Below are 25649 nucleotides of genomic sequence, written 5' to 3'. Positions count from 1 at the left end.
CTACATCTATAAAAGTACCAGTACCCAGAACACATGGTAACAGGATCCCTGTGTTGCCTAAATCCAAAGATTGAATTAATGTGGAAATCTCAGGCTCTAAAGTCAGTTAGTGAAGAGATGCTCAAAGTTGGCTTTAAGGTGGGAATATTTACTAGACATGGAGAGATTTTGTAATGTCCTTTTCATGCACACAGAAAAATAGATGGTAATCCTGGGCCATAAAGTAAGTCTCAAAAACTTGAAACAATTACAGTCATTTATACTAGCTGTTTGTTTGCTTGCTTGCTTTTGTTCACTTCAGAGTGAAATGAAGTTAGAATATAATAATGAAAAATCTAGAGGGGTGCCTGGGTGGCTCAGTCGGTTAACTGTCCAACTTCAGCTCAGGTCATGATCTCGCAGTTCATGGGTTCGAGCCCCACATCAGGCTCTGTGCTGACAGCTCAGAGCCTGGAGCCCTCTTCAGATTCTGTCTCCCTCTCTCTCTGCCCCTCCCTGTCTCGCACTCTGTCTCTCTCTCTTCCTCAAAATAAATAAACATTAAAAAAAAACTAGAAAATCTCCCTAAAATATGTAGTATACTTCTAAATAACCTGTTGGTCAAATTTTAAAAATCACAATGTAAATTAGAAAATATTTAAATGAACTGAAAAATGGAACATTGCATATTAAATCCATGGCAAGGAGGATTTTTATGGCAGTCAAAAAGTGAAATTAATCTGTATGATCCTATAATGATGGTACATGTCATTATACATGTGCAAACCCATAAAATGTAGACCACCAAGAGTGAACCCTAATGTAAACTATTGACTTTGGGTGATACAGATGTGTCAATTATAGGTTCATCAGTTATAACAAATGTACCACTCTGTTGGGGATGTTGATAATAAGGGTGCAGCCTATGCATGTCTGGGGAAATCTCTGTATCTTTCCCTCAATTTTGCTGTGAACCTAAGACTTCTCTAAAGAAATAAAATCTTAATTTAAAAAATGTTCAGTGGGCAAAAGATCTGAACAGATACTTGGCCAAAGAAGATATACAAATAGCAATTAAGACTATGAAAAGATGCACAACATCATATATAATTAGGGAAATGCAAATTAAAATAATGAGGTGTCATGCACAACCATTAGAATAGCTAAATTTAAAAAACTGACGGTGCACCTGGGTGGTTCAGTTGGTTGAGCGTCCAATTTTAGCTCAGGTCATGATCTCACAGTTCATGAGTTTGAACCCTGCATTGGGTTCTCTGCTGTCAGCGCAGAGCCTTCTTCGGATCCTCTGTCACCCTCTCTCTTTGTCCCTCCCCTGCTCATACCCTCTCTCTCAAAAATAAACTCTTTTTTAAAAAAAGAGTGCTATTGATGGGTCACATGCTAAATCTATATTTGACATTATAAGAAACTGAAACTGTCATCCAAAGTAGCTAGACTGTTTTGCATTCCACCAGCAATGAATCAGAACTCCTGTTCCTCCACATCCTTGTTATAACTTGGTATTGTCACTTTTTTATTTATTTCTTTAATTAATTTTTGAGAGAGAGAGAGAGAGAGAGAGACAGCATGAACAAGTGGGAGGGGCAGAGATAGAGGGAAAGAGATAATCCCAAGTCAACTCTGTGCTGCCAGCGCAAAGCCTGAAGTGGGGCTCAGCACCATGGAACCGTGAGATCATGACTTGAGCCAAAACCAAGAGTCGGATGCTTAACCAATTGAGCCACCCAGGCACCCCCCATGAATTGCACTCTTAAGTATTTACCGAAGTGATCTGAAAACTATAAAATGCAAAATGTATTTTTGTATGTGAGAATAGAAGGTGTGGAGACTTCACATGCGTGTGATCTGGAATTTGGTTCTCCAGACTGTTGATTGTTGATTGTTGACGAATGGGAATGACAAATATTGAAGACAGGAGGTTTCGCTTTTTATTTTCTTCTATATTTATGGGTTGTTTAGACTTTTTTTTCTTTTTACATGTGAGCAAATTTTATTTTGTAAGTAAATACAAAACAATGAAACACTTCTTCAAATAATATAGATCACGTGGAGTCCTCCTGGTTTTACCAGGCATAGTTAACTGCTTTCTCTTTTGCAGTTTTTCACTGTATTCTGTGTTTAAAAATGTCATAAGTAGCAGTAGTTATCACCCTATGTTTGTCTTTCTTCCCCACTAGATTGTGAGCTTCTTGAATGGTGGCCGAGATTGCTGACTTATTTATGTTTCTCTTCCCAGTACTTAAGAAAGTACCTGCTAGGGGTGCCTGAGTGGGTCAGTCAAGCGTCTGACTTCACCTCAGGTCATGATCTCACAGTTTGTGACTTCACGCCCTGCATTGGGCTCTGTGCTGACAGCTAGAAGCCTGAAGCCTGCTTCGGATTCTGTGTCTCCCTCTCTCTCTGCCCCTTCCCCGCTCATGCTCTCTCTCTCTTAAAAATAAATAAACATTTTAAAAAATGTGAATATATATATATATATATATATATATATATATATATAGAGAGAGAGAGAGAGAGAGAGAGAGAGAACCTGTTATACACATGCTCAGTAATATTTGTTGAGTGAAATAATGAAGAAAGGAATACATATACTTGCTTAAGAGTGGTTTTCTGGGGGAGCAATCCAATGTAAAGGGAGAAGAGTATTCAATTAAGAATTAGTGTCAACTGGGGGTGGCTCAGTGTGTTAAGAATCCAACTCTTGGTTTCAGCAGGTCATGATCTCACGGTTCGTGAGATCAAGCCCCGTATCGGGTTCTATGCTGATAATGTAGAGCTTGCTTGAGATTCCCTCTCTCCCTCTCTCTCTGCTCCCCCCACCACCAACCACATCTCTCTTGCTGTCAAAATAAATAAACTTAAAAAAAAGAACTGAGCACTAAACCAGGGGTTGGAAAAATTGTACTTTGAAGGACCAAATAGCAAATATTGTAGACTTTACAGGCCACATATGGTCTTGGCCTCATATTATTTTTTGTTCTTGTTTACAACCTTTTATTTTTTATTTATTTTTGAGAGAGAGGGAGTGAGCATGAGCAAGGGAGAGGGGTGGAGGGGGAGAGAGAGAATCTTAACCAGGCCCCACAGTCAGCATGGGGCCTGACATGGGGCTTGATTTCATGATCCTGTTATCATGACTTGACCTGAAGTCAAGAGTCAGATGCTCAAGTTACTGAGCCACCCAGGAACCCCTACAATCCTTTAAAAATATAAAATCCATTCTTAGCTTGTGAGACATATAAAACTAGGCATGGAACTATAATTTGCCAGCCTCTGTAGGTAGGAGGTTGAGAAACAAGAGACAGTAGAGAACATAAATGTAACCAAGACACCAGCAGAGGCCTTGCCATGCTCTGCTCCTTGCTTACACCCGTAAAATATCAATAAATTTGACGTTAGTTCCTCATTTCCTAGCCTGTCATCAGAATATGCCCAAGTCATCACCCCAAGTCATCAGAATATGCAGTTACATCTCTAGCTATGGCCTTTGTGTTTATCATTGATGTCGTCCCACATCAACGTGACATTCAGTTCCTTCCTCAGCTTATACCACACACACACACACACACACACACACACGCACATACCACTGAAAGCAATCATTCTATGGGTTTAGTGACCTTAAGGGGTTATTGAAAAGGTTCACATCAAGCACCATACAGCTTCTCTGTAGTTGGATGGCTTTCTCCCTCTTTTCTCACAGAACAAATTAATTCTTTTAAAGGTATTATGCAAATGAAGTTTTTTTATTAATCTTTCTGAAACCATGACACTCAGGGAGTCACCAACTCTAAGCAGGTTTGTCAAGGTAGTTTTACCAACAGATATATTTTATCCCTAACAATAATCATTATAAAAATGATAATGACAATAATAATATGGGACAGACACAATTCTAAGTACTTTAGTCTTTATGTTAGACAAATTAAATAAGTATTATTATTATTATCCTCATTTTACAAAACAGGAAACCAGAGTGACTGAGAGTTTAAGTAATTTGCCCACAATCATGCATAATCAGTGGGAAAAAAAAGTTTCAAGAAGTCAGGTGAGAGTGATCAATAAATAGTGTCACAAGTGGAGAGGGCCAAAAGGGTTAGACCTGTAAAGCAATTCTTCTATGTGGTGGTAACGTTAACATTACTGAATTTCGGGAGTGCCTGGGTGGCTCAGTCGGTTAAGTGTCAGACTTCAGCTCAGGTCATGATTTTGCGGCTTGTGATTTCGAGCCCCACATCAGGCTCTGTGCTGGCAGCTAAGAGCCTGAAGCCTGCTTCAGATTCTGTGTCTCCTCTCTGCCCTTCCCTCGTTTGCACTATGTCTCTCTCTCTCAAAAATAAATAAACATTTAAAAAATTTGTTTAATTAGTGAATTTTTAAAGAACCATTTCAGTTAAATAGTATGTTAGAAGCAAGATTACAAGACATACAAAAAGACTATGTAGTGAGAAAATGGAAGTAATGGTTATAGACCACTTATGCTTAGCTTTTCAGAATTTTTCCTTTGTTTAATCCTGAATTGAGATAATTAAATCTATTCTTTCATATAGTTACATCTGTAGTGTTATTCCTACAGCTTCATAAAGGTTATTTAATACTGTTACTAACTCTCTCTTCTCACTGTCAGATTTTCTAAGATGTGGTGCTGCAGGCTGTCCCATCTACACGGCAGGCTCCAGAACCTGCTGAGCAGAGGAGTCACATGCTCAGCCTTCCAACAGCCCAACTTCAAAAGCTTGTTTCCATTAGCCATCCGTTGGCACCATACGGCCTCCAAGTCTCTGAACTGTGCTTGGCAGCAACACGAAGATCATTTTGGTAAGATATATGGAGACAGATACTTCATTTTTTTTAAGTTTTATTTTCATTCCAGTCAGTTAACATATAGTGTAATATTAGTTTCAGGTGTAGAATTGATTCAACACTTCCATACAACACCTGGTGCACATGACAACAAGCACACTCCTTAATGCCCATCACCTGTTCAACCCATCTCCCCATCCACCTCCCCTCTGGGAACCATCAGTTTGTTCCCTATAGTAAAGTCTGTTTCTTGGGTTGACTCTATTTTTTTTTCCCTTTGCTTGTTTGTTTTATTTCTTAAATTGCACATGAGTGAAATCATATGGTATTCGCCTTTCTCTGACTTATTTTGCTTAGAATAATGTACACTCTAGCTCCATCCACATCGTTGCAAATGGCAAGATTTCATTCTTTTTGATCACCAAGTGGCATTCCACTGGATGTATCCCACAGAAATGAAATGTAACATCTTACCCATGTTTGAGTGTACAGTTCAAGTGTTAACTATATTCACATTGTTGTTCAATATCAGATACTTCTCATGTGGACTGAAAATACTTTCTGTGCAGTTGTAAGGGCCTCTAGCCATTTATTTCCAAGATTATCCTACAGGTTGCAAGAAAGACAAGAATAATATACAGCAACAGTATAATCTCATCCTAGCAAAAGAGAAGGGAACATTGCTCTACTCCAGTCCCGCTCTGTCTCTCTCTCTCATATAATGGGAAAAATAAAATAAAAGAAAGCCTCAGTATATAGGGAAGAGGGTTTCAAAGGCATAGACTGGGAATGCTACAGCCAGGTAAGGTTTTAGGTGGCAGAGGGGAAAAAAGCTTTACCCTGTCTATTAGTTTCCTAACACTGCTATAACAAATTACCATAAACTAGTTGGCTTAAAACAACAGAAATCTGGGGAGCCTGGGTGGCTCTGTCAGTTGAACATTTGACTTTGGCTAAGGTCATGATCTCACAGTTCATGAGTTTGAGCCCCTTGCCAGGCTCTGTACTGAGAGTGCAGAGACTACTTGGGATTCTCTGTCTCTCCTCTCTCTTTGCTCCTCCCCACTCGTGCTTTCTCTGTCTCAAAATAAATAACTTTTTTAAAAAGTTAAACAACAAAAAGAGACATTTATTTTTTCACAGTTCTAGAAGATAGAAGCCTGAAACCAAGGCAGGTAGGGATATATTCCCTCCAAAGACTCTAAGAAAGAACTCTTTCTTGCCTCCTCAACATTCTGGTAGTTGCTGACAATCCCTGGTGTTCCTTGACTTATGGCAACATCACTTCACTCTCTGCCTGTCATCACATGGCTTCTTCCCTGTGTGTCCTCTGTCTTCAAATATCTCTCCTTATAAGGGTACCAGCTGTGGGATTTAGGGTCAATAGTGTAAGATGACCTAGTACCATATGACCTCATCATATCTTGATCATCTTCAAAGACCCTATTTCCAAATAAAGTCTCATTCACAGGAGCTAGAAATTATGGGTTCAACATCTTTTGGGGGAATACTGTTCAACCTATAACCCTGAAAAGGGACAAAAACAATTGTGAAGGCTATACCCAAAGACATAGGCCCCCTGTTTACTCCAAAGACTGAGACTTAATCCAAATATTAGATAGTGCCCTTCTCCTCCATACATTATACATTATGCATTATAACCTGATAATAAGCCCCCAGTTAAAATAACAGTGGATTATAGCTGGGAGAGCTGCAACAGACAGGCAGTTTCTGAGGTACAGCACAAAGAGAAGGGCCAAGGCCAAGAAGAGAGACAAAAACAAGGTCACTAGAGGAATTCAATGCCTTTGGTACCCATAGAGACAAAAACATCAGCTCTAGCCCCTCTCTTGGCCAGATTGGTATAAATACTCACCTTAAAGTCCCATTTACCTCAGCGGCTACTGCTTTATACAACACATGTGCCTTTCAACAACAACAAAATTACAAAGCATGCTAAAAGGCAACAAATAACAATTTGAAGAGACAAAGCACAATGAGAACTAGACTCACATGTGACACAGGTGTGGAAATTATCAGTCAGGAAATTAATGGCTAATATGTTAAGGACTCTAATGGATAATGGAGATGGGAGACAAAATGAAAGACCAGATGGATAATGTCAGCAGAGTGATGAAAAATATAAGAAAGAATTTTTAAAATCAAAATCATAGCAACAGAATTGAAGGATGACATTAATGGGTTCATCAGTAGACTTGACATATTCAAAGATATAATCAGTAGATGTAAAAAAATAGGTCAGTAGAAATTACCCATACTGAAATGCAAAAGAGAGAGAGAGAGACAGAGACAGAGACAGAGACAGGGAGAAGAGACAAAAACATACAGTATTCACACACTGTGGGACGATACTAAGGGATGGAGAAAGAAGCACCATGCAAATGATAATCAAACAAATAGTAGCTATATTTCAGACAAAGCAGTCTACAGAACAAGGAAGATTATTAGTGATAAAAAGGCACATGACATAGTGATAAAGGGATCAGTTCTTTAAGAGAACATGTAGCCATTTAAAAAATGTAGAACCTAACAAGAGACCATCAAAGTACATAAAGCAAACACTGATATAAAATTAGAAATAAACAAATCCACAATTGTCCTTGGAAATGTTAAAACCTCCTTCTTCACCGTTATTGATAGATTAAGCAGCCAGAAAATCAGTAAGGATATAAATAACCTGAATGGCACTATCAACCAACTTGACCTAATTGACATTTATAGAAGAGTCCATCCAGGAAAAGTAAAGTACATGTTGTTCTGAAATGTAAATGAAACATCCACCAAGACAGACCACATTCTGGGCCATAAAAAAGCTCAACAAATTTGAAAGAATCTAAAAGCATAGATTATGTACTCTGATCATAATGGAATCAACTAGAAATCAATAACAAAAAGATAGAAGTCTCTAATATTTGGAAATTAAGCTGTATTCCAAAAAATATATAGGTATAAAGTCTCAAAGTTAAAAATATTTTGAACTAAATGAAAATGAATATAGAACTTATCAAAATTTATGGTAAGCAGCTAAAGCAGTGGTTGGAGGGAAATATGTAGCAATAAATGTATATATTAGAAAAGAATAAAGGTCAAAAATCAATAACCTATACTTCTACATTAGGAAATTGGATAAGGAAGAGCAAATTAAACCTAAAGCAAACAAAAGGAAGGAAATAGTAAAAATTAGAGCAGAAATCCATGATATAGAAAATGGGGAGAAAAAAACAAGAATATCAATAAACCCAAAACTGTTTATTTGAAAATATCAATAAAACAGATAAGCCTCTAGCCAGACTAACCAAGAAAAGAAGGGAAGAGAGAAAGATTACCAATGTCAAGAATTTTTATCACTGATCCTACAGATACTAAAAGGACAATAAGAGGAATACCAGAAACAACATTATGCCCATAGATTTGATAATTCAGATGAAATGGACCAATTCCTACAAATACACTATTATGGACTGAATTGTTCCCTCCCACCAAAATTCATGTTGAAGCCCTAACTCCCCATATTACTGTATTAGAAAGATGGTCTTTAAGGAGGTGATTAAATGACATGATGAGGATAGAACCCTGGCCCAAATGCACTATCCTTATAAAAGAGGAAGAGTAGTGATATTTTCCAGTGATATCTCCCTACCCACCACCCCCCCAGCCTTCTTTCTCTCATGAGGATGTAGTAAGAAGGTAGCCATCTATATAAACCAGGAAGAAAGCTGTCACCAGGAACCAAATCAGTTGGTGCCTTGATCCTGGACTTCTAGCCTCCAGAACCATTAGAAAATAAACTTACATTGTTTAAGCCAACCAGTCTATGCATTTTGTTATGGCGACCTGAGCAGACACAAAATACCAAAACTTAAGAAAAATTACATAACTTGAATAGTCCCAAATCTTTTAAAGAAATAGTAATAAAAAAAACTTTCAAAAAAGAAAACACCTGGCCAAGATGGTTTCACTCATGAATTCTACCAAACATTTCAGAAAGAAATATCACCAATTCTATACATTTTCCTCCAGAAAATAGAAGAATAAAGGACATTTCACAACTTATTTTTTGAGGTCATCATTACCCTAATACCAAAGTTAGACAAAGACAGTAAAAGAAAGAAAAACTATAGATGAGTATTTCATGAACATAAATATAAAAATCATGCCAGAATATTAACAAATCAAATCCAATGATATATAAAAAGGATCAAGGCCAGCTAGGATTCATCCCAGGAATACAAGGCTCTTTCAACATTAAAAAAAAAGATCAGTGTAATCCACCATATGAATAGGCTAAGAAACACTATATGATCATCTCATTAGGTTCAGAAAAACAGTTTAACAAAACTCAATACCCATTTATTATAAAAGCTAAACAAATTGGTAATAGAAAGGAACTTTCTTAACCCAATAAAGGACATATATGAAAAACATACAACGAACATCGTACTTCATGTCAAGAGATTGAATTCTTTCCTCCTAAGATCAGGAATAAGAGAAGGATATCCTTTTCTCACCACTTGTATTCAACATTGTTTTCGAAATCCTAACTAGTGCAATAAAGCAAGAAAAATAAAGACATGCATATTAGAAAGGAAGAAATAAAACTTTTTTTTTGCAAATGATATGATTATCTATGTAGAAATCCCCAAAGGATCTACAAAAAAATCATGAGAGTAAGTTTAATGAAGTTGCATAATACAAGGTTAATATACAAAAGTCATTTGTTTTCCTATAACAACTAACAACTGCAATTTGAAATTAAGAAAGCAATACCATTTATAATAGCACCAAAAAATAAGTACTTAGTTTAAATAGTTAAATATTTTAGAATCTGTATTCAGGAAACTGTGGAACACTGATGGAAGAAATGAAAGAATGAAATCACTGGAAAGGCATTCCATGATCATGGATTAGAAGACTCAATATTGTTAAAATGAGAATTCTCGATATGATCTATAGATTCAATGCAATCCCACTCAAGCTTTTTTTATAGATATCAACAAACTGGTTATAAAATGTATGTGGAAAGGCAAAGGTACCAGACTGGCCAATAGAATTCTGAAGAAAAAGTCAAAGGACTCAAACTACCTGATTTTAGGACTTACTGTAAAGCTATAATAATCAAGACAGTGTGGTGTTGGCAAAAGGATAGATACACAGATTAGTGGAACAAGACGGAGAAAACCCAGAAATAGACCCATACAAATATGGTCAACTCATTTTTGACAAAAATACAAAGCCAATTCTATGAATATTTTTTTTCCAAAAAGTGGTGCTGGAACAATTAGATATCCATGTGCAAACAAAACAAAACAAATCAAATGAAAATGCTGACACTTACCTCATACTTGGTGTAACTATTAACTCAAAGTTGATTATGGGTCTAAATGTAAAATGCAAAACTATAAAAGTTGTGTAAGAAAACAGAACAAAGTATTACCTTTGATTAAACAGAGTTCTTAGATACAACTTTAAAAGTATAACCCATTAAGGGAAAAATGATAAATTGGCCTCTATCAAAATTCAAAACATTTTTTCTCTGGCAGACACTTTTAAGAGAATGAAAAGAAAAGCCACAGACTTGGAGATAATTTTTGCAAACCACATATCTGAGTAAAGACTTCCATGCAGAATATATAAAGACCTCTTAAACTTAGTAAGAAAACAACCCACTTTTTTTTTTCAATATTTGAAATTTATTGTCAAATTGGTTTCCATACAACACCCAGTGCTCATCCCAAAAGGTGCCCTCCTCAATACCCATCACCCACCCTCCCCTCCCTTCCACCCCCCATCAACCCTCAGTTTGTTCTCAGTTTTTAACAGTTTCCTATGCTTTGGCTCTCTCCCACTCTAACCTCTTTTTTTTTTCCTTCCCCTCCCCCATGGGTTTCTGTTAAGTTTCTCAGGATCCACATAAGAGTGAAAACATATGGTATCTGTCTTTCTCTGTATGGCTTATTTCACTTAGCATCACACTCTCCAGTTCCATCCACGTTGCTACAAAAGGCCATATTTCATTCTTTCTCATTGCCACGTAGTATTCCATTGTGTATATAAACCACAATTTCTTTATCCATTCATCAGTTGATGGACATTTAGGCTCTTTCCATAATTTGGCTATTGTTGAGAGTGCTGCTCTAAACATTGGGGTACAAGTGCCCCTATGCATCAGTACTCCTGTATCCCTTGGGTAAATTCCTAGCAGTGCTATTGCTGGGTCATAGGGCAGGTCTATTTTTAATTTTCTGAGGAACCTCCACACTGCTTTCCAGAGCGGCTGCACCAATTTGCATTCCCACCAACAGTGCAAGAGGGTTCCCGTTTCTCCACATCCTCTCCAGCATCTATACTCTCCTGATTTGTTCATTTTGGCCACTCTGACTGGCGTGAGGTGGTATCTGAGTGTGGTTTTGATTTGTATTTCCCTGATAAGGAGCGACGTTGAGCATCTTTTCATGTGCCTGTTGGCCATCCGGATGTCTTCTTTAGAGAAGTGTCTATTCATGTTTTCTGCCCATTTCTTCACTGGGTTATTTGTTTTTCGGGTCTGGAGTTTGATGAGCTCTTTATAGATTTTGGATACTAGCCCTTTGTCTGATATGTCATTTGCAAATATCTTTTCCCATTCCATTGGTTGCCTTTTAGTTTTGTTGGTTGTTTCCTTTGCTGTGCAGAAGCTTTTTATCTTCATAAGGTCCCAGTAATTCACTTTTGCTTTTAATTCTCTTGCCTTTGGGGATGTGTCGAGTAAGAGATTGCTACGGCTGAGGTCAGAGAGGTCTTTTCCTGCTTTCTCCTCTAGGGTTTTGATGGTTTCCTGTCTCACATTCAGGTCCTTTATCCATTTTGAGTTTATTTTTGTGAATGGTGTCAGAAAGTGGTCTAGTTTCAACCTTCTGCATGTTGCTGTCCAGTTCTCCCAGCACCATTTGTTAAAGAGACTGTCTTTTTTCCATTGGATGTTCTTTCCTGCTTTGTCAAAGATGAGTTGGCCATACGTTTGTGGGTCTAGTTCTGGGGTTTCTATTCTATTCCATTGGTCTATGTGTTTGTTTTTGTGCCAATACCGTGCTGTCTTGATGATTACAGCTTTGTAGTAGAGGCTAAAGTCTGGGATTGTGATGCCTCCTGCTTTGGTCTTCTTCTTCAAAATTACTTTGGCTATTCGGGGCCTTTTGTGGTTCCATATGAATTTTAGGATTGCTTGTTCTAGTTTCGAGAAGAATGCTGGTGCAATTTTGATTGGGATTGCATTGAATGTGTAGATAGCTTTGGGTAGTATTGACATTTTGACAATATTTATTCTTCCAATCCATGAGCAGGGAATGTCTTTCCATTTCTTTATATCTTCTTCAATTACCTTCATAAGCTTTCTATAGTTTTCAGCATACAGATCTTTTACATCTTTGGTTAGATTTATTCCTAGGTATTTTATGCTTCTTGGTGCAATTGTGAATGGGATCAGTTTCTTTATTTGTCTTTCTGTTGCTTCATTGTTAGTGTATAAGAATGCAACTGATTTCTGTACATTAATTTTGTATCCTGCAACTTTGCTGAATTCATATATCGGTTCTAGCAGACTTTTGGTCGAGTCTATCGGATTTTCCATGGATAATATCATGTCATCTGCAAAAAGCAAAAGCTTGACTTCATCTTTGCCAATTTTGATGCCTTTGATTTCCTTTGGTTGTCTCATTGCTGATGCTAGAACTTCCAACACTATATTAAACAACAGCGGAGAGAGTGGGCATCCCTGTCGTGTTCCTGATCTCAGGGAAAAAGCTCTCAGTTTTTCCCCATTGAGGATGATGTTAGCTGTGGGCTTTTCATAAATGGCTTTTATGATCTTGAAGTATGTTCCTTCTATCCCGACTTTCTCGAGGGTTTTTATTAAGAAAGGGTGCTGAATTTTGTCAAAGGCCTTTTCTGCTTCGATTGACAGGATCATATGGTTCTTCTCTTTTTTTTATTAATATGATGTATCACATTGATTGATTTGCGAATGTTGAACCAACCCTGCATCCCAGGAATGGAATGAATCCCACTTGATCATGGTGAATAATTCTTTTTATATGCTGTTGAATTCGATTTGCTAGTATCTTATTGAGAATTTTTGCATCCATATTCATCAGGGATATTGACCTATAGTTCTCTTTTTTTACTGGGTCTCTGTCTGGTTTAGGAATCAAGTAATACTGGTTTCATAGAATGAGTCTGGAAGTTTTCCTTCCCTTTCTATTTCTTGGAATAGCTTGAGAAGGATCGGTATTATCTCTGCTTTAAACGTCTGGTAGAACTCCCCTGGGAAGCCATCTGGTCCTGGACTCTTATTTGTTGGGAGATTTTTGATAACCGATTCAATTTCTTCGCTGGTTATGGGTCTGTTCAAGCTTTCTATTTCCTCCTGATTGAGTTTTGGAAGAGTGTGGGTGTTTAGGAATGTGTCCATTTCTTCCAGGTTGTCCAATTTGTTGGCATATAATTTTTCATAGTATTCCCTGATAATTGTTTGTATCTCTGAGGGATTGGTTGTAATAATCCCATTTTCATTCATGATTTTATCTATTTGGGTCATCTCCCTTTTGTTTTTGAGAAGCCTGGCTAGAGGTTTGTCAATTTTGTTTATTTTTTCAAAAAACCAACTCTTGGTTTCGTTGATCTGCTCTACAGTTTTTTTAGATTCTATATTGTTTATTTCTGCTCTGATCTTTATTATTTCTCTTCTTCTGCTGGGTTTGGGGTGTCTTTGCTGTTCTGCTTCTATTTCCTTTAGGTGTGCTGTTAGATTTTGTATTTGGGATTTTTCTTGTTTCTTGAGATAGGCCTGGATTGCAATGTATTTTCCTCTCAGGACTGCCTTCGCTGCGTCCCAAAGCGTTTGGATTGTTGTATTTTCATTTTCGTTTGTTTCCATATAGTTTTTAATTTCTTCTCTAATTGCCTGGTTGTCCCACTCATTCTTTAGTAAGGTGTTCTTTAACCTCCATGCTTTTGGAGGTTTTCCAGACTTTTTCCTGTGGTTGATTTCAAGCTTCATAGCATTGTGGTCTGAAAGTATGCATGGTATAATTTCAATTCTTGTAAACTTATGAAGGGCTGTTTTGTGACCCAGTATATGATCTATCTTGGAGAATGTTCCATGTGCTCTCGAGAAGAAAGTATATTCTGTTGCTTTAGGATGCAGAGTTCTAAATATATCTGTCAAGTCCATCTGATCCAATGTATCATTCAGGGCCCTTGTTTCTTTATTGACCGTGTGTCTAGATGATCTATCCATTTCTGTAAGTGGAGTGTTAAAGTCCCCTGCAATTACCACATTCTTATCAATAAGGTTGCTTATGTTTGTGAGTAATTGTTTTATATATTTGGGGGCTCCGGTATTCGGCCCATAGACATTTATAATTGTTAGCTCTTCCTGATGGATAGACCCTGTGATTATTATATAATGCCCTTCTTCATCTCTTGTTATAGCCTTTAATTTAAAGTCTAGTTTGTCTGATATAAGTATGGCTACTCCAGCTTTCTTTTGGCTTCCAGTAGCATGATAAATAGTTCTCCATCCCCTCACTCTCAATCTAAAGGTGTCCTCAGATCTAAAATGAGTCTCTTGTAGACAGCAAATAGATGGGTCTTGTTTTTTTATCCATTCTGATACCCTATGTCTTTTGGTTGGTGCATTTAATCCATTTACATTCAGTGTTATTATAGAAAGATATGGGTTTAGAGTCATTGTGATGTCTGTATGTTTTATGCTTGTAGTGATGTCTCTGGTACTTTGTCTCACAGATCCCCCTTAGGATCTCTTGTAGGGCTGGTTTAGTGGTGACAAATTCCTTCAGTTTTTGTTTGTTTGGGAAGACCTTTATCTCTCCTTCTATTCTAAACAGACTTGCTGGATAAAGGATTCTCAGCTGCATATTTTTTCTGTTCAATGCATTGAAGATCTCGTGCCAGTCCTTTCTGGCCTGCCAAGTTTCAAAAGAGAGATCAGTCACGAGTCTTATAGGTCTCCCTTTATATGTGAGGGCACGTTTATCCCTTGCTGCTTTCAGAATTTTCTCTTTATCCTTGTATTTTGCCAGTTTCACTATGATATGTCGTGCAGAAGATCGATTCAAGTTACGTCTGAAGGGAGTTCTCTGTGCCTCTTGGATTTCAATGCCTTTTTCCTTCCCCAGTTCAGGGAAGTTCTCAGCTATAATTTCTTCAAGTACCCCTTCAGCACCTTTCCCTCTCTCTTCCTTCTCTGGGATACCAATTATGCGTATATTATTTCTTTTTAGTGTATCACTTAGTTCTCTAATTTTCCCCTCATACTCCTGGATTTTTTTATCTCTCTTTCTCTCAGCTTCCTCTTTTTCCATAACTTTATCTTCTAGTTCACCTATTCTCTCCTCTGCCTCTTCAATCCGAGCTGTCGTCGTTTATATTTTGTTTTGCATTTTGTTTAAAGCGCTTTTCAGCTCCTCGTGACTGTTCCTTAGTCCCTTGATCTCTGTAGCAAGAGATTCTCTGCTGTCCTCTATACTGTTTTCAAGCCCAGCGATTAATTTTATTACTATTATTCTAAATTCACTTTCTGTTATATTATTTAAATCCTTTTTGATCAGTTCATTAGCTGTTGTTATTTCCTGGAGATTCTTCTGAGGGGAATTCTTCCGTTTGGTCATTTTGGATAGTCCCTGGAGTGGTGAGGACCCGCAGGGCACTTCCCCCTGCTGTGGTGTATAACTGGAGTTGGTGGGTGGGGCCGCAGTCCGACCTGATGTCTGCCCCCAGCCCACCGCTGGGGCCACAGTCAGACTGGTGTGTGCCTTCTCTTCCACTCTCCTAGGGGCGGGATTCCCTGTGGGTTGGCGTGGCCCGTCTGGGCTACTTGCACACTGCCAGGCTTGTGGTGCTGGGGATCTGGCGTATTAGCTGGGGTGGGTAGGCAAGGTGCACGGGGGCGGGAGGGGCAGGCTTAGCTCGCTTCTCCTTAGGTGATCCACTTCAGGAGGGGCCCTGTGGCAGCGGGAGGGAGTCAGATCCGCTGCCAGAGGTTTGGCTCCACAGAAACACAGAGTTGGATGTTTGCGCGGAGCGAGCAAGTTCCCTGGCAGGAACTGGTTCCCTTTGGGATTTTTGCTGGGGGATGGGCGGGGGAGATGGTGCTGGCGAGCGCCTTTGTTCCCCGCCAAGCTGAGCCCTGTCCTCCGGGGACTCAGCAACTCTCCCTCCCTTTGTCCTCCAGCCTTCCCGCTTTCCGAGCAGAGCTTTCAACTTATGACCTCCCAGAAACCAAGTCGCGCTTGCTGTCGGAACACACTCCGTCCGGCCACTCCGCTTTTGCCAGCCAGACTCGGGGGCTCTGCTTGGCCGGCGGGCCGCCCCTCCGCCCCGGCTCCCTCCCGCCAGTCCGTGGAGTGCGCACCGCCTCGCCGCCCTTCCTCCCCTCTTCCGTGGGCCTCTTGTCTGCGCTTGGCTCCGGAGACTCTGTTCTGCTAATCCTCTGGCGGTTTTCTGGGTTAGTTAGGCAGGTGTAGGTGGAATCTAAGTGGTCAGCAGGATGCGCGGTGAGCCCAGCGTCCTCCTACGCCGCCATCTTTCCTCTTCAAGCAACAACCCACTTTTTAAAAGGGTGGGAAGATCTTGAGGCACCTGGGTGGCTCAGTCGGTTAAGTGTCTGACTTTGGCTCAGGTCATGATCTCATGATTCGGGAGTTCAAGCACCACATCAGGCTCTATGCTGACAGCTCAGAGCCTGGAGCCTGCTTCAGATTCTGTGTTTCCTTCTCTTTCTGCTCCTCCCCCACTCACAGTCTGTCTATCTCTCTCCCAAAAATAAATAAACATTAAATTTAAAAAAATAGGGGCGCCTGGGTGGCGCAGTCGGTTAAGCGTCCGACTTCAGCCAGGTCACGATATCGCGGTCTGTGAGTTCGAGCCCCGCGTCAGGCTCTGGGCTGATGGCTCGGAGCCTGGAGCCTGTTTCCGATTCTGTGTCTCCCTCTCTCTCTGCCCCTCCCCCGTTCATGCTCTGTCTCTCTCTGTCCCAAAAATAAATAATAATAAAAAACGTTGAAAAAAAAATTTAAAAAAAAAATTAAAAAAAAATAAATAAAAGGGTGGGAAGATATGAACAGGCATTTCATTAAAGAGGATGTAAGTATGGTAAATAAACATGTGAAAAGATGCTCAACATCATTTTCTTTATGTAAATGCAAATTAAAGCCAAAACGAGATATCATGCACACATACTGGAATAACTAACACCCCCCCCCCAATAAAAAGCTGACAATACTAAATGCTGGCAAGGGTGCAGAGCAACAGAAAGTCCTATACATTGCTGGTGATTATACAGAAATGGTATGTCCGCTCTGGAAGACAGTTTGGCAGTTTCCTCTAAAATTAAACCCCGCACATGAATAACAGCTTTATTCATAATTGTCAAAAGTGGGAATCTGCCAAGATATCCTTCCAAAGGTTGATTAATAAACCGTAGTACATCCATACAATGGAATACTGTTCAACAATTAAAGGTAATGAGCTATTAATTCACACAATTAATGAGCTATTAATTCACACAACAGCATGAATCGTAAATGCATTCTGCTACATGAAAGAAGCCTGACCATTAAAGGCTACATACTGTATGATTTCATTCATATAACATTCTGTTAAAGGCAAAACTATAGGGACAGAAAACAAATCAGTGGTTGCCAGGGGGTTGGGAGGAGGTAGTGTAATACGGGATATTTTTAGGCCGGTAGAAACAATCTGTATGGAACTATAGTAGCAATAACTACATTTGAAAAAAAAAAAAACCCTATAGAAGTTTATAGCAAAAAGTGAAAGGATACAAGTTTAAATGTATACAAATTTTAGAAAATCAACCAGGAAGTCAGATCTGAGGATGGAATACATCCTGTGATAAATGAATCCAACTGTATTATAAACATGTAACTATTGAAGGGAATGGACGGAAAGGTGGTGGCCTATATAATGTTGGAAAACAGTGCTTTGGCCGGAAACCGTAAGGCTAAAGACAAAAGGAGCTATACATAAACACTATACTCTAGTTTTTAAAGTTGTTTCTTATATGAGAACAGATTTACAATTCTAAAACTGCTGTATATGTATCAGGATTAAACACATAAGAGCATGGCAGACAGTGGGAACCAGGTTTCTCAGCATCAGAGAGTGTGGTTACAAATAAGCACAGGGGAAATGCTAGAATGAATCGTGTGGTTCTGGATTAGAGTTGGAGATATCAATATGAACTCATGTATAGCTTAATATAGATACAGGTGGATACACGCAGAAATCATTATAGATGTTTTTTCACATAGATAGTGTATTTCCTAGCTCTGTCCATTGCGAGAGCCTAGAAGCAGTGATACCTCAGTAGCAGTGAGTGCATTCAGTGACCAGATCTTGATTTCTAATGCTGTTCTCCAATAAAAGGAACCAAGCCTCCTGGGTGAAATGACTTATTCTAGGGCTTGGTCAGGGAAAATACAAGATAAACCTGGAGAAACTTGAAGTGCCAGAAAATAAGGAAGTGCTAAAAAAAAATGAAACGATGTTAAAGGGACACAGGAGCCAACTAAAAGAGTTGCCAATGGCCGAAGCTGGAACAATTTGAGCAAGAAAATAAATAATATATATTGGATTCTAACCCGAGATAAAAAATAAATATCCATGAGTCCATGTTGATATAAACAAATGATCGAATAAATGGGGAGAGTAGAGACAGATCTCCCATACAGGAGAATTTCAAATAGTTTATGTAGTCATTTCTCCTCCTCCCACTATGGAGGTCAATCTTAACTCCCCAGTCCTAGCATGTAGGCTGCATTTAGTGATTTGCTGCCAAAGAATAGAATATGGAAGGAGAAGGAATAACTCTAAGTAGGGAATCTGGCAAGCTCTATCTTGGCCTGGTGTTAAAGGATAAGACCATCAGTAATAAGTCCTATTACTAGCATGTACCATTGATATGATGTGTTGAAAAGGGCACTTCACTTGTGTAGCCCATCTCCCAAAAACCTATACTATAGGTTATACTATAACCCCACTTCAACCATGAGAAAATCATCATACAAACCCAAATTGGGGAGCACTCTAATAACAAAATCCCTCTCAAAATTGTCAGGGTCATCAAAAACAAGGAAAGTCACAGCCCAGAGAAGCCTAAAGAGACATGATTAAGTGTACGGTGGGACCTAGATGGGATTCTGGATAGAAAAAGGACATTAGGGGGAAACTAACAAAATTCAAATAAAGTATGGGATTTTGTTAATAAATTGTGTATCAATATTTATTCATTAGTTGTGGCAAATTTACCAAACTAATATAAGATATTCATAATAGAGGAAACTGGGTAAGGACTTTATCGGAACTGTTTGTACATTTTCTGTAAATCTACAACCATTCTAAAACTTAAAACAAGTTTAGTAAGAGGAAATTGGAGAAGGTAGTGGAAACATCAAGCCATAAGTTTCACTATGAAAGGGAATATGATTGAGGTGGGGTGGTAATGGGAGGGGTACACAGAGTGAAGGGGAACATTGTTTTAAGATGGTGGGATATTACAACATGTTTGCTGATGAGAAGGATCCAGTAGGGAGGGAAACTTTGATAATGCAAAGAAGGGGGTGGAGCAATTTCAGAAGTGTAGTACCTGTGTGGGAGAGAAGAGATAGGGTCTAATTCCTAAATGGAAGTGTTAGCCTTAGTTAAGTGCACAGATGTCTCAACCATAGTAACAGGAAGGAAGGTAGAATATATGTGCACAGGTGCAGGTAAGTGGGCAGATGTGGAAGGAACATGAGTTTGTGGAGATTCTCTTCTAATTGCTTCCATATTCTCTTTGAAGGAGTAAGCAAAGTTATCAGTTGAAAATGGGAAGGGAGAGGCGGTGCTAGCAGTTTGAGGAGAGAGGAGACAGTGTGAAATAGTCTTCTTGGAGAGTGAGTGAGTGATTTTCCCAGGAAATTATGCAAGGATTGTTTGGCAGTGGTGAGTACTCATTTGAGATTTTTGGTGATGATTTTAAAATGAAAATAGTCATTGTGGTTTAGAACATTTTCTCTGACAATGTTCAGCTGCTTGGCTACAGGCACAGACAAAGTAGGGACTTGAGTTTTTTAGGAGTGGGGCTTAGAAAAAAAGGAGTGGGGCTTTTTCAGGGAAGTATGGTGGAAGGAGAGAGAAGGGCAAGGGAGTTAGGGTGTTTTCAGGGAATTGATTAAAATGAAGGACCATTGCATCTGGGCTCCATAAGGAGAGAAATGAAAACATTAAAGAAGACAAGATGATGGATGACAAAAAGGAGGTTGTGGTCAATGGATTAGAGTTCTTTGTGGGGTTGAAAGAGTATCAGAGTGAGGAGTGCGCAAATAATTGAACTGAAAAGGAACAGGATGTAGGATAGGATGTTAAAAATGAAAATTATAAAGGTATTACAATTAATGGTGATGAAGTTGTTAAGAATGCTGACAGGAGAGGGATGGCAATAAACTGATCTTTATTTATTTATTCAAAAATAGAGGGGCTCAGGAGATATTTGACTAGAGTAATGAAGAAGGGTAGAGTCATATAGGACAGCATGAGTTTCAGAAGAGCAAGGGAACAACTATCCTACCAGTATGATTACAGCATTGTCTTGCCCTGTTGAGCAAAAACTAGAACACTCTTTCCAAAATACAATCTGATTTCACAACTCCGATTTTAAAAATCTCGTTGTGGGGGCGCCTGGGTGGCGCAGTCGGTTAAGCGTCCGACTTCAGCCAGGTCACGATCTCGCGGTCCGTGAGTTCGAGCCCCGCGTCGGGCTCTGGGCTGACGGCTCGGAGCCTGGAGCCTGTTTCCGATTCTGTGTCTCCCTCTCTCTCTGCCCCTCCCCCGTTCATGCTCTGTCTCTCTCTGTCCCAAAAATAAATAAAAAACGTTGAAAAAAAAAAAGTTTAAAAATCTCGTTGTGGAGGCCCACGGTGAAAGACGGTGGTTGCCTAAATGTGGCATGAGAAAGGAGTGGAAAGGTCATATAGATTTTAAAAAGATTTAGGAGGTAGAAGCAGCACACCTTGGTGATTGATCAAATGCAGATTATGAGAAAGATGAGTTAAGATGAATCCCAAGTTTCTTTTCTGTATTGACATTTTGGCCTAGTTAAGAAACATTTGTTTAGTGTCAATTTTGTGTATAGCTGAGAATTTCTAGAGACCCAAGATGTAAGATGTGGTATCCAAGAAACATAAAATAAGTAAATAAATATAAGAAGTATGAATACCTTATGCCATATGCAAATGCAAATTAAGTTGTTACCTACCAAATACTTAATTTCAAAGAAAATGTAGGGTTGTTCAAGGAAGCTTCCTTGAATAAATGAATTTGTAGCCAGATTTTGAAGGAAAAGATGGTCATTTAATTAGGGGAGCTTATAATTTCAAGGAGATAAATGGCAAGGGCAAAGACGAGAATGAACTCAGTCATGGGAAGAAGGACAATGAGCACAGCAATTAAACTAAAATGTAGGGGATGTTCTGGAGCTTGCAAAGAGAGAAGTCTAGCCACATAGGACATAGGATTCTACCATACTGTATGTGCCTAGCAACTCCTGAACTGAAAACAGTATATGTATGGCAGGTAGTAGTCAAGATTACTAGATATTGAACAGAGCAAGAGAAGGTCATTCATAGAGGTCATTTCAATGAGAGGATCCTTCTCATTTCTGATGTGTAACCTATATTGGAGTTACCAGTAAGGCAGCTTCAGCACTGCTTATTGATTTCCTCAACAGACATTTAATGGGCACAACGTCTAGAAGCTAGACGTTGTGATAAGTGCTAAGCATGCAGTGATGAAGAAGGCACACTCAGTATCTTAAAGGTGCTCCTAGTCTTTGGTAAAGACAAACCTGTAGACCATTATAAGACAGCATGATAAATGCTTTTAGGCGATATATAGGGTGCTGTAAGAACAAAGAGGAGAAGTACCTGACCCAAACTGAAGAGTTACATATGACTGCTTATAAGATATAACCTGTGAACTGAGTCATGAATACAGAATATGATTTAGGCAAGGAAAGAGGGGTGAGAAGGTGAGGATAAATGTTCCAGTCAGAGGGAGCTGCATGTACAAGAACTTAAAGGCTGCAGACAAGATGGCATAATGGCCTATATGGACTGTTGCATAGAGTACAAGGAAGGGTTGTTTGAGAGAAAATGTTTAAAAAGTTATTGAGTTGGTGATATTAGCAAGTCCTGTGAAGAAGTGGAAGAGAAGGTGATAAACGACTTTATGGCTATGAATTATTTTGGGAGCCAACAAACACTTTCTGTAAAGGGCCAGATAGTAAATATTTTTGGCTTTATGGGTCATGGACATATCTGTTTCATGGTCTTCTTTGTTTTGTTTTTGTCTTACATTTTTAGAATGTAAAAACCATTCTTATCTTGCAAGCTGTACGAAAACAGGCTACAGGCTCTATGTGACCCCCAGGCTACCTGTCACATCCTGGATTAGCTCAGTGTAATGACCCATCTGAATGAAGTTAATTGCTTTTGTCACTTCAAGGACAGGGTTCTCAATATTTTTAGCTTATGAATTGCATAGGAATTCTATAGAAAGCTATGGATCCTCTCAATGGAAAAATGTAGGACTACCCACACATACGCACAATTGTATTATTCCATGGATCCTAGGTAGGTCAGGAATTTGCCACTTAACATTGTTTTTTTATATTGTTTGCAAAACAGGTTTCTTTACATATAGACAAATTTATCTTTTATGATTTTCGTATATATTAACATGGCCATTCCTACCTCAAGATTGTCACTGTATACTAATTTTATTTTTTATATTTTGATCTATCAGTAATTTACTGTTTTGAATGATATGAATCCAGAGTCAAATCTGTCAAATATTCTTTTTCTCCAAAACTAGTTATTGAATAATATATCTTTTCTCTACTGTTATGAAATGACACCTTTAACATAAACATATTTCCATGTATACTTGGGGCTGTTTTGAAACTCTATTATGTTCCCTTAACCTGTTCATCTATTCTGCACAAATACCATACTTTTTTTTATTCTAGTTAGTCAACATATAGTGTAATATTGGTTTCAGCAGTAGAATTTAGTGATTCATCACTTACATACAACACCCAGTACTCATTACAAGTGCCCTCCTTAATCCCCATCCCAAATCTAGTGCATCCCCTACCCACCTTCCCTCCAGCAGCCCTCAGCTTGTTCTCTATAAGAGTTAAGAGTCGCTTATGGTTTCCCTCCCTGTTTTTTTTTCAAATATCATACTTTTTACATGACTGTAGCTTTATATATGTTTTTTGTATTTTGTAAGACAGTTACCCCCTTGCCTTTCTTCTTTTTCAAAATTATAAGTTTATTAATCCTGAATATGAATTTTGGAATTAGCCTGTCCAGTACATGAAAATTTCCATGTGAATTTGGACTGGAAGTACATGGAATTTTGTGCATTAATTTGTTGGAGAATTTGTATCTTTTCATTATTGAATCTGCCTCTCTTTGAGCATATTTCTCTGTAAGCAGTCTTCCACATTTTTGCTTATTTCCAGCTGCATTATACTTTTTGTTCCTCTAACAAATTTGATCTCGTTTTCATTTACCTTTCCTATATTAGTAACCCAGTATATAGGAAAGTCTTTAATTTTTTGGCAACTTTTTATTTTGGTATAACTTCAAACTGACAGAAAAGTTGAAAGAATAGTATAAGTACCTCCTTTATAACCTCTACCCACCTGTGTTTCCTTTTAAAATACTTCAGTGGTTTCCTTTTCCAATATTTTTTTCTTAAATTTTTTTTAAATTTTTATTTATTTATTGTTTTTAATATGAAATTTATTGTCAACTTGGTTTCCATACAACACCCAGTGCTCATCCCAACAGGTGCCCTCCTCAATACCCATCACCCACCCTCCCCACCCTCCCACACCCCCCCCATCAACCCTCAGATTGTTCTCAGTTTTTAAGAGTCTTTTGTGGTTTGGCTCCCTCCCTCTCTAACTTTTTTTTCCTTCCCCTCCCCCATGGTCTTCTGTTAAGTTTCTCAGGATCCACATAAGAGTGAAAACATATGGTATCTGTCTTTCTCTGTATGACTATTTCACTTGCATAACACTCTCCAGTTCCATCCACGTTGCTACAAAAGACCATTCTTTCTCATTGCCATGTAGTATTCCATTGTGTATATAAACCACAATTTCTTTATCCATTCATTAGTTGATGGACATTTAGGTTCTTTCCATAATTTGGCTATTGTTGAAAGTGCTACTATAAACATTGGGGTACAAGTGCCCCTATGCATCAGTACTCCTGTATCCCTTGGATAAATTCCTAGAAGTGTTATTGCTGGGTCATAGGGTAGATCTGTTTTTAATTTCTTGAAGTACCTCCACACTGTTTTCCAGAGCGGCTGCACCAGTTAGCATTCCCACCAACAGTGCAAGAGGGTTCCCGTTTTTCCACATCCTCGCCAGCATCTATAGTCTCCTGATTTGTTCATTTTGGCCACTCTGACTGGCGTGAGGTGGTATCTGAGTGTGGTTTTGATTTGTATTTCCCTGATGAGGAGTGACGTTGAGCATCTTTTCGTGTGCCTGTTGGCCATCTGGATATCTTCTTTTTTTTCCTCTCCTATAAGACTATTTTTTTTTCAATATATGAAATTTATTGTCAAATTGGTTTCCATACAACACCCAGTGCTCATCCCAAAAGGTGCCCTCCTCAATACCCATCACCCACCCTCCCCTTGGATATCTTCTTTAGAGAAGTGTCTATTCATGTTTTCTGCCCATTTCTTCACTGGGTTATTAGTTTTTCAGGTGTGGGATTTGGTGAGTTCTGTATAGATTTTGGATACTAGCCCTTTGTCTGATATGTCATTTGCAAATATCTTTTCCCATTCTGTTGGTTGCCTTTTAGTTTTGTTGATTGTTTCCTTTGCAGTGCAGAAGCTTTTTATCTTCATGACGTCCCAATAGCTCATTTTTGCTTTTAATTCCCTTGCCTTTGGAGGTGTGTCAAGTAGGAAATTGCTGCAGCTGAGGTCAGAGAGGTTTTTTTTTTCCTGCTTTCTCCTCTAGGGTTTTGATGGTTTCCTGTCTCACATTCAGGTCCTTTATCCATTTTGAGTTTATTTTTGTGAATGGTTGTAAGAAAGTGGTCTAGTTTCATTCTTCTGCATGTTTCTGTCCAGTTCTCTCAGCACCACTTGTTAAAGAGACTGTCTTTTATCCATTGGATACTCTTTCCTGCTTTGTCAAAGATTAGTTGGCCATACATTAGTTGGCCATGCAACTGCATTTCTGGAGTCTCTATTCTATTACGTTGGTCTATGTGTCTGTCTTTGTGCCAATACCATGCTGTCTTGATGATTACAGCTTTGTAGTAGAGACTGAAGTCTGGGATTGTGATGCCTCCTGCTTTGGTCTTGTTCTTCAATATTACTTTGGCTATTCAGGGTCTTCTGTGATTCCATACAAATTTTAGGATTACTTTTTCTAGCTTCTAGAAGAATGCTGGTGCAATTTTGATTTGGATTGCATTGAATGTGTAGATGACTTTGGGTAGTATTGACATTTTAACAATATTTATTCTTCCAATCAATGAGCACGGAATGTTTTTCCATTTCTTGTATCTTCTTCAGTTTCCTTCAAAGGCTTTCTATAGTTTTCAGCATACAGATCTTTTACATCTTTGGTTAGGTTTATTCCTAGGTATTTTATGATTCTTGGTGAAGTTGTGAATGGGATCAATTTCTTTATTTGTCTTTCTGTTGCTTCATTAAGAATGCAACTG

The 25649-nt window shown here is 38.6% G+C and overlaps 1 protein-coding gene across 5 annotated transcripts in view; it reads left to right on the top strand.

The window, feature by feature from the left end:
* The window catches only part of TMLHE (trimethyllysine hydroxylase, epsilon), a 104620-nt gene that overhangs the window by 12426 nt on the left and 66545 nt on the right, over positions 1-25649 (top strand). For all 5 annotated transcript variants that reach the window (XM_058713481.1, XM_058713482.1, XM_058713478.1 and 2 more), the window contains one exon: positions 4628-4818. In XM_058713481.1, coding sequence (XP_058569464.1) covers positions 4638-4818 — 181 coding nt within the window. In that variant the 5' untranslated portion in view covers positions 4628-4637. The remainder of the gene's footprint in view (positions 1-4627; positions 4819-25649) is intronic.

The sequence above is a fragment of the Neofelis nebulosa genome, chromosome X (genome assembly GCF_028018385.1).
Source record: "Neofelis nebulosa isolate mNeoNeb1 chromosome X, mNeoNeb1.pri, whole genome shotgun sequence".
Taxonomy (NCBI): Eukaryota; Metazoa; Chordata; class Mammalia; order Carnivora; family Felidae; genus Neofelis; species Neofelis nebulosa.
The sequence above is the reverse complement of the archived record's forward strand: the minus strand, read 5'-3'. Positions and strand labels throughout refer to the sequence as shown.